Raw genomic sequence first — 9,007 nt, forward strand, 5'->3', positions numbered from 1 at the left:
TTTTAGTCAAAACCAACCCAGTTTCAGCCCGACGGCTAAAAGTAGGCCGGTTTTGACAATTATTTTTAGAATAGGTCGTTTTTTTGCGATTTTTTTGGTAAATGAGATGCTTTTCAAAATTTGTCCACTCGAAAACAGCTGCTCACTTTGTGATTGTACTAGAGAATTCACTCAGCCGCATGCAAGGTCTGTGTCATGAAGTAAATGATTCCAGAATGGTCGTCCAAATAAAGTTCCTGCAACAAAAACGAACAGATACAACTCTGAATAAAGTTTATGCAACAAATGCAAACAGATTTGACTCCGAATAGATTCGACTCTGAATAAGGTTCGCGAACAAAAACGATCAGACAACTAGAGATATCTTCAACTGAAAGAGCTACATAGACAGAACATAATATGAAAGAGCTCCACTTCTCCTTTCAGTATCTATACTATGCAACATTTCCACTCCATCCAAATACTCAAAAAGTCATAACATTTAACAACATGATACAAAAAGAATTGGCACCAAGAACCTCGAGCTAAACTGTCATGTACTTGCACATAACAAGCCAACATGTGAAACGACATAGCTTTGGCAAAAAAAAAAAAAAAAACCATGGCCGAGGTAAACCACCAGGGTTTCATGAGATCAGCCCTCCCAAATCTCAGCTGCTGAAACCTTCAATAAGCCCTGCTGAATCCTCACAAATTTTTACGTCCACTCTATATACATACATCACTATGTCATCCCTTGGAAACTTCTATGAACATAGCGTGCGGGAAAGCACCAAATATGTGATAATTTCATATAGACATTACTCAGTGAAGAACTTGAGTTTCCACTCTCAAACAGCATACAGCCTTATAACTTGATCTATGTTGGCACAGCACACAGGGCAACCCCATTTCTTCCCTTTGATCTCATTCAAGCATGACATGCATCCAGCCATATGACCACAAGGAATGCAAGCTCCCTCCACCGGAGCATCCAAACATATCACACAAGAGGATGACTCGCCGCCGCTGCTGTCCTCCTTTGGATCAAAAGGTTCTGCCTTGCTCCCAGCAGCTGGCACACTTAAGTCCACCTGGCTGGAATCTATTGTTGGGTATTGGACGGGTCCCGGATAGAATGTTTCCTCAGCCAACGGAGGTGCTGAAGGAACTGTCACAGTAGGAGGTGCTGAAGGAACTGTCACAGTAGGAGGTGCCTCATGAGCTGAAGGAAGAACTGATGGAGTCTCAAGCTGGCTATTGTGAAGGTGGGGTGAACTACTGCTTGGCCTCACTCCAGACCACCCGTTGAATGGATCTGAAGTAGTTGCTACTTTTGATGGCGGAGGAGCTCCACTTGATTGGCCCCAACCATTGTAGGTGGTGGTGGTGGTATTTTCTGAGGGAGCCCAGCCATTGGTGTTAGTTGATAGGTTAACAGGTTGGGGATTAGGAATAGGGACTCCCTCAGCTAAGGCTGATTGAATGGAGGCATTAATAGCCATGGCTAGTTGTACATCTTCAGGAACAGGAGAATGTGAAGGTGCTGGTGCTGCTGACACATTTGAGTGTATATGTGATGGGTTGGGAGTTGGTCTTGCGTCCGGTGGTGCGCTGCTGACACATTTGAGTGTATATGTGATGGGTTGGGAGTTGGTCTTGCGTCCGGTGGTGCTACAGGAACGTAACTGTTTTGCTGAAATAAGAAAACATGGGTTGGGAGTTGGTCTTGCGTCCGGTGGTGCTACAGGAACGTAACTGTTTTGCTGAAATAAGAAAACAATACATAAGACGAAGAATAGATTGGATTACTTCTGTGCAGGCTGCAATAAGCAACTAGTAGCAAGCTAAGAGTAATTTGGTATTGTCTCCACTAACTAGTAGCAAGCTAAGAGTAATTTGGTATTGTCCCCTCAAGCTAATCTACGTGGAAAAGTACCCCTAAAATCATCAGTCACAAAATGGACCCCAAACACCAGAGAACTTTCACCCCCTCACAATATTATGCCATAAGACATAGGATAATGCATAAAGAACTATTACGCAATTCTTTGACTAAATACTGCAAAATATTAATAGCCTGGGTGATGGTGGTTATGCTACATTGTTCCTATAAATTTCAAATCATTGTCAACCCAAAAAAGAAGAAGAAGAAGAAGAAATCGCTCAGCCTAGTACATATCATAGTTACTTTTCCAAGAGTCACCTAGCCATCATCTTTTTTTCTTCTTTCTTATATTTCATATTTCCAGGATACTTAATGATGTAACAATTTCATCCAAAACTTAAATTGAAGCCACGTTCAAGCAAAAGTTGAAGTGCTAATTGGTTCAGACTTGTGAACTCATGGATAAACATCTTTATCAGAATTGGGTCTCTCAATTTCCAATACATTTAAAATTTTGGAAAAAGAAATCTATTTCACCCGGAGAAACACTATCGTTGTACTAATATAACTATAACTTGCCCTATAAACCAAAGAAATTCACAAAAAGTCAAAATCATATCAGAATTGTTCTCATTGTCAATCACGCATGGTTGCAGGTTTATTCTTATGAAATATATTCTTTACCTGAGAAAGGCCCCGGCATGCATTGTAAAACCGCTGTAATTGTTGTTTATCTCCCTCAAGTGCAGATAAGAACTTGTATCGAGCCTCTGTATGAGAAGAATAAAATCAGGGTTGAGAATGATCTAAAAAGAACCAAAAACCAATGAATGAAACCACCACCAAGATGTCGCAGTAGTAAGTCGCAAAATGAATATGTAAACATAATGACAGACAAATTGTAACATAAAAAATTCCACATTCACTTCATATGATCTAATTTGATGTTATCACAGGCACAATCAAGTAGGACCAGCTAAATAAAAACAAGAAAGAAGTGATTCATGCATGACGTGTTTTCTTTTCTTCACCATAGATAGTGCAAGTATGGGATGCCACTTCGGTTAAGATTAGTTGCCACTTCACAGATGTAAATTAATAACTGCAATCAGTAGACAGGATTCATGAAGCCAATGTCTAAAAATTGGGATAGAGGCAGCTTTGTAGTAGTAGTAGTAGTGTGATCTTGATTGCTACTGTTTTGAGATTAAAATATGGAGGGGGCAATGAAAGGAATAAGGATTAGAGGTCATAGGAAGGTTAGTATGAAAGGAATAAGAAGTAAAGGTCGTAGGAAGGTTAGCATGAGAGGAATAAGGAGTGAAGGTTGTAGGAAGGTTAAATCTCCCTATAATTGACCCATATTATGCTATCGCATGCATGTCAACCATGAACAACAGGAATTCAGAGTCACCATCCTAGGAGGATGCTAACCTACTAAGCATCTCAATGCAGATGGTAAAAGTGACCCATGAAACATGTTAAACATACCAAAATGATGGAGATATGGGAGTGCTTCTTTGCCACTCTTGGTTGCTTTGCTAATGCTTGATGCATCCACAATGAAACAAGCTTCTGATGAAGAAGTCGTGCTTGATTGGCATTCAGATTTTTTTGGGTGATTAAGATGGTGAGATTGCCTTCCACATGAAGACCTGAATCGAGTACGGCGATGATGAGGAAGGTGATCGTAAATGCCTATCGGGGGAAAAAGAATGCAAGAAATAGATAGAGGGTTAGAAAATGGCTTGCTTTAAGATTAGCCCACAGCTCAGGCATAAAATTCAAGATTAAGCAACTTCACTAAGTAAAGCAGATGGCAAACGTTAAAGGTGAGGATTTTCTTAGATTATATTGAATTGACTTACTACGACCGTTGAGTTGGCACGTACTTTCTAGCTTATTCCAGGCAGAACTCCAACATACTTAAGCCTAAATAAAAATTGCCTAACAAAAAAGGCTTGCTTAAGATAAGCCCACAGCTCAAACATAGGATTCAAGATTAAGGAACTTCACTTATTAAAGCAGATGGCAAACATTAAATGTGAGGATTTTCTTAGATTACATTGAATGGGCCTTCTATTGGTATTGAGTTAGCACATACTTCCTGGCTTATTCAAGGCAGAACTCTATAGCATACAAGCCTAACTAAAAAAAGCCTATGGGTACGCAAAACTCCAGCATACAAGCCTAACCAAATATTGCCTATGGGTATGCATATGAAACACCAGCGAGCTATCAACTTAAAACGGTCTCTGGTGGCCAACTATAGCAACATTTGGACTGAGGTTTGAAAACTTGCTTCCAATTTCGGTTTCAAACACATCAAGACAGGTAAGTTCTGATAGGTTTTATCTGTATAGAGGAGTTGCCATGATCAATGCAAATGACACATATTGCATATATATATATATATATATATATATATATATAGAGAGAGAGAGAGAGAGAGAAATATGGGTATGCTTGGTACCAAGTACAAATTTTGTGCTTGGTAGTGATGTGTCACATCCTCATCCACTCATTACCCATGTGAATGTGGTCCCACATTTGAATGAGTGGAGGGAAATGTGACACCTCACTACCAAGCATAACTTTTTGTGCTTGGTACCAAGCATACCCATATTTCTCTCTCTCTCTCTCTCTCTCTCTATATATATATATAATATATAATATATATATATAATATATATATATATATATGGATAATGTTTTCCTAAGGTGACTCCTTAGGTCCATCTAAGGTTGCGAAATCTCAACCGTCCATTTACTATTCCTCAAATGGATTCAACCATCCATTCAAATAACTCAAATCACCTAAAAAATCCCCAAACTAAAAAACCCTTTTCCCAGATTTCCCCCCAAACACCCACCCCTGTCCTCGTCTCCTCCTCTCTTCCGCCACAGCCTAGATCTGGATCGCGCGGCACCTTCAGATCCGCTCGACAGCTCCCCCATTCACCTCCCCTCCGTCGCGCTCGACCTCCTCCGCTGAGACCGACCTTGGACGATCCCCGCCACAACTAGGTCTGAGCCCGCCTCCGAACGAATAGTGTCTCCCCGCACAGCTCAGATCTGACGAGACCTCTCCCTCGTCCGCACTCCCCTCCGCCGAGCGCGCCCACCGACGCGATCCCCTCCTCCGACGACACCGACGAGACGCCGTGCCTCCCTTCCTCTCAATTGCAAGTAATTCTCCTCAGTACTTTTTGTAGAAGTTATCATTTTTCAACTATTTTAATGTCACTCGTAATTTTGAGAATAATGTTTTGAGTATGATAGGCTTCAATAAATACTTCTCTTCCTTGCGCATTGAGGGGTGAAAAGTGCTGTGATGACGACTGCCACTAATAGTTATGAAATTTTTATTTTGTAATTTATGTTGATTTTGGATATGAACTTATATGAATTTTTGGAATATTTGCTATATGAATATGAACTTATACGTAAATTCATTTCAGCTATGGACACTCCAACAATTCTCTCACGTGATACAACAATCGATGAAGATGAAAACAATCTTACAACCCTTGTCATTGAAGGCGAGGAACATGATCTTCTATCTAGAACAAGTTTTTTGTCTCAGGTGAAAATATCCACTATCTACAACAAGTTGTCTTTAAGCTTGAATTGAGTATTTTTTTTCATAAGTTTTGTTTCTCTATTTTTATAGGCATCCGAGCATGGTTCTAGATATGATGAGCCTAATGAGCCTATTGGTGTTGAAAATGGCGAACATATTGCTATTGATCCATATATCGGTATGGAGTTCTCTACTCATGTGGAAGCTTATAATTTCTACAATGCATATGCCCGACTTAAGGGATTTGGTATTCGCAAGGGTCATACATCTTGGTCGAGAAAGAAAGATGCAATCATATCTAGAACGTTTGTATGTGACAAAGAATGCTTTAAATTTTTAAAAGATAAGAGAGAAGATGGTCGGAATGTAATTCGAAAGTCCGACACTAGATGTGGATGCAACGCAAGGATGATTATTGGACTTGATAGAAGCACTGGAAAATGGGTGGTCCGAAATTTTAACATTAATCATAATGGTCATCCATTAACCACTCCAAACCGGGTAAAGAAGCACCACTCACATCAGACGTTTCATCGATCTCAATCGATAAAAAGATTGATAGATACTCTTGACAATCAAGGTTTATGCCTATCTACCATTTGTAAGGTTGTAGACGTTGCTCATGGAAATGAACAAGGCTCTCTCACTCAACAAAAATGGCAACGTCATCTTAGAAATAAACGAATAAACAATGTCGGTCATGAGTGCGTGAACATCGTTCGTCAATTTCAAGAGAAAAAGATATTTGATCCATAATTTTTCTTTGCACTAGATTTAGAAAATGATGGTACGATGCGAAGTGTTATTTGGATGGATGGTAGGGTCAGGACTTCTTACTTGCAATTTGGAGATGTGTTTTGATGTTCCATATAGAACAAATAATTTAAAAAAATATCGTTTGCACCATTTACGTGTCAACCATCATCGACAATCCACTTTATTTGGGTGTGCACTATTGGCCGATGAAACAGAGGAGACCTTTATATGGTTATTTAGCCAATGCTAAAATGTATGTTAGGTATAGCACCATTAACAATCATCACTGATCAAGATAAAACTATGTGTTGTGTAATTCACAAAGTTTTTCCTCAAACTTGTCATTGCTTTTGTTCTTGGCACCTTCATAGGAATGCCTTGCAAAATCTTCAATTTGTGCATAATGATTATGGCGAGGAAGTTTCTATAAAGTATAACAAATGGTATTTGAGTAAAACAATAGAAAATTTTGAAAAACATTGGGAAGAAATGAGGGACATATATAGGGCAGATAAGAGAAGTTGGTTAGTAAATTTGTACAATCATCGAGGTCATTGGATTGCTGTGTATTTTAAAGGTACTTTTACTGCAGGAATGACATCTACTCAGCGGAATGAGGAAATTAATGCTTTTTTTGATCATTTTGTGAATGCCAATACTAAGTTACATGATTTTGTTAAGCAATATGATAAAACCGTCGAAGCTCGTCGAGCCGCTGAACTTGAGCAAGATTTTAAGTCCACAAACTCAATTCCTACATTGATAATCGAGCATCCAATTGAAAAACAAGCTAGGGATAATTATACAAAGAATATGTTTACTATATTTCAGAAAAAACTCAAAGACAGTTACTCTATGCTTCATGAAAGGTTGTCGAAGGATGGCGCAAATGCTACTCATGCCGTTTGGAATATAGATGGGGAGGCTGAAAACAAGAAGATATTAAAGCATCATGTAGTCTTCGATGCATCCGAAGAAAAAAGAATTAAGTGCTCTTGTGCGCGATTTGAGATGGAAGGATATTATGCAGACATAGCTTGCACATTTTGGTAAAAAATCAAGTATTAGAAATCCCATCAAGAATCAAGATATATTATGCAACGATGGACAATTAACGCAAGACATGTTGATCTCGGAGTTGTTAGAAATTGCATTACAAATAGTGAATACCAACTTTATATCATTAAACAATGGGCCCTTAGGAGTAGATGTAACAATGCACTAGAAGATACATTGATATCAAGAACACTTCATGATAAGTTTAGTGCTCTTTTAGACACATTTTTAAAGTTGAGACATATAAGAAAGAGAAGGAACTTAAGGATAATGGAAATGAGAGCAACGCCAGCAATAAGATGCATACTTCATCCATACTCATCTCTATAGAGGAAACAACTCAAATCACTATTCGTGATCCTGATAAGCATGTTGCCACGAAGCGACGACCAGCACATGCTATTAGAATTAAGTCCGGAATGGAGATAGCACAGGAAAAGAGTATAAAAAGCAAAGATTGTGGATTTTGTAAGGGAAAATGACATTACATAACGAGTTGTCCTCTGGCTAAGGTATTATATTTAATCTTAATTTTATGTGATAATTCATTTCAATGCATGTGTGTTGATAAAGGTGTTTTTTTTGTAGATGAAAAATGCTGCATATGGAGGTCGAGAAAGCTAATGGAGGGCCACAACAAAGTAGTATTTGGATTTGGTGGATTTCATTTTGTTTTAAAAATAATCATGTGTTTCAGAATGTTATTGAAAGTGTATGGATGCAATTATGTGTTCTTAGAAAAGAGTACATTTTGTTTGCAAAGTTGATAATGTGGTTATATGGATGTGCTTCGCTATAATGTGATAATTTGAGCAAAAACTATGTATATGTGGATGCAATTCTTTTTTTCAGAAGAACGATGTATAAAACTTGAGTAAGTGGGTATAAAATTATGCTAAAGAGGTATAAAATATGAATAAGCGGGTACAAATATTTATTCAGAAGAAAGAAGTATAAAACTTGAGTAAACGGGTATAAAAGTATGCTAAAGAGGTACAAAATGTGAATAAGTGGGTACAATTTTTTTTTCCAGAAGAACGAGGTATAAAACTTTAGTAAGTGGGTATAAAATTATACTGAAGAGGTATAAAATCAGAATAAGTGGGTACAAATTTTTTTTTCAGAAGAACAAGGTATAAAACTTGAATAAGTGAGTATAAAAGTATGCTAAAGAGGTACAAAAATGTGAATAAATGGGTACAAATTTTTTTCCAGAACAACGAGGTATAAAACTTTCCTGGATAGTTGCAAGATGTAGGCATACAGCTTTCTTCATTTTTGCACTTTTTTTTAGTAGCTCCCTCAGGACTATACAATGTCTGGATGACATGCTTCTTCTTTGTGCCTTCTTTGGGTTGATCTAGACGCAAATAGGGTGAAGTAACAGAAGGTCCATCCTTCCTCTTCCTCTTTCTGACAGCCCATTTGATGGATGAGGTTTCTTTCTTTTGATCAATACCACATTCCTCTTTTTGAGAAACATCTCTGTAGAGTTTAAATGCATATAGTTAACAAAGAGTTACGCAAATATTATATGAAAACTTTAAAAAGTAAAATTTCATGAGAATTGAAAATTGGAAAGATCTATACTCACCGAACAGCTTCTACAATTTTCTTGTCTCTTGGGCTCGTCACAAAGTCATCATCAAAATCGGCTTCCTCATTTTCTTTCACATTCTCATATTCATTTGCTTCCTTATCCCTATTGCTTTTATTTTCTTCATTTACATTTCTATTATCCTCTT

At 38.0% G+C, this 9,007-nt stretch overlaps 1 protein-coding gene across 1 annotated transcript in view; it reads right to left on the reverse strand.

Annotated features, from left to right (window-relative positions):
* LOC109836230 overlaps positions 287 to 9,007 on the reverse strand; it is a 14,043-nt gene continuing 5,322 nt past the window's right edge. Inside the window, exons 4-8 of the mRNA XM_020404098.1 lie at positions 8,857 to 9,002; positions 8,500 to 8,747; positions 2,552 to 2,637; positions 1,618 to 1,675; positions 287 to 1,555 (exon numbers count right to left, since the gene is read on the reverse strand). Of these exons, the coding sequence (XP_020259687.1) occupies positions 831 to 1,555; positions 1,618 to 1,675; positions 2,552 to 2,637; positions 8,500 to 8,747; positions 8,857 to 9,002 (1,263 nt within the window). The 3' untranslated portion in view covers positions 287 to 830. The remainder of the gene's footprint in view (positions 1,556 to 1,617; positions 1,676 to 2,551; positions 2,638 to 8,499; positions 8,748 to 8,856; positions 9,003 to 9,007) is intronic.

Source organism: Asparagus officinalis, chromosome 4 (assembly GCF_001876935.1).
Source record: "Asparagus officinalis chromosome 4, Aspof.V1, whole genome shotgun sequence".
Taxonomy (NCBI): Eukaryota; Viridiplantae; Streptophyta; class Magnoliopsida; order Asparagales; family Asparagaceae; genus Asparagus; species Asparagus officinalis.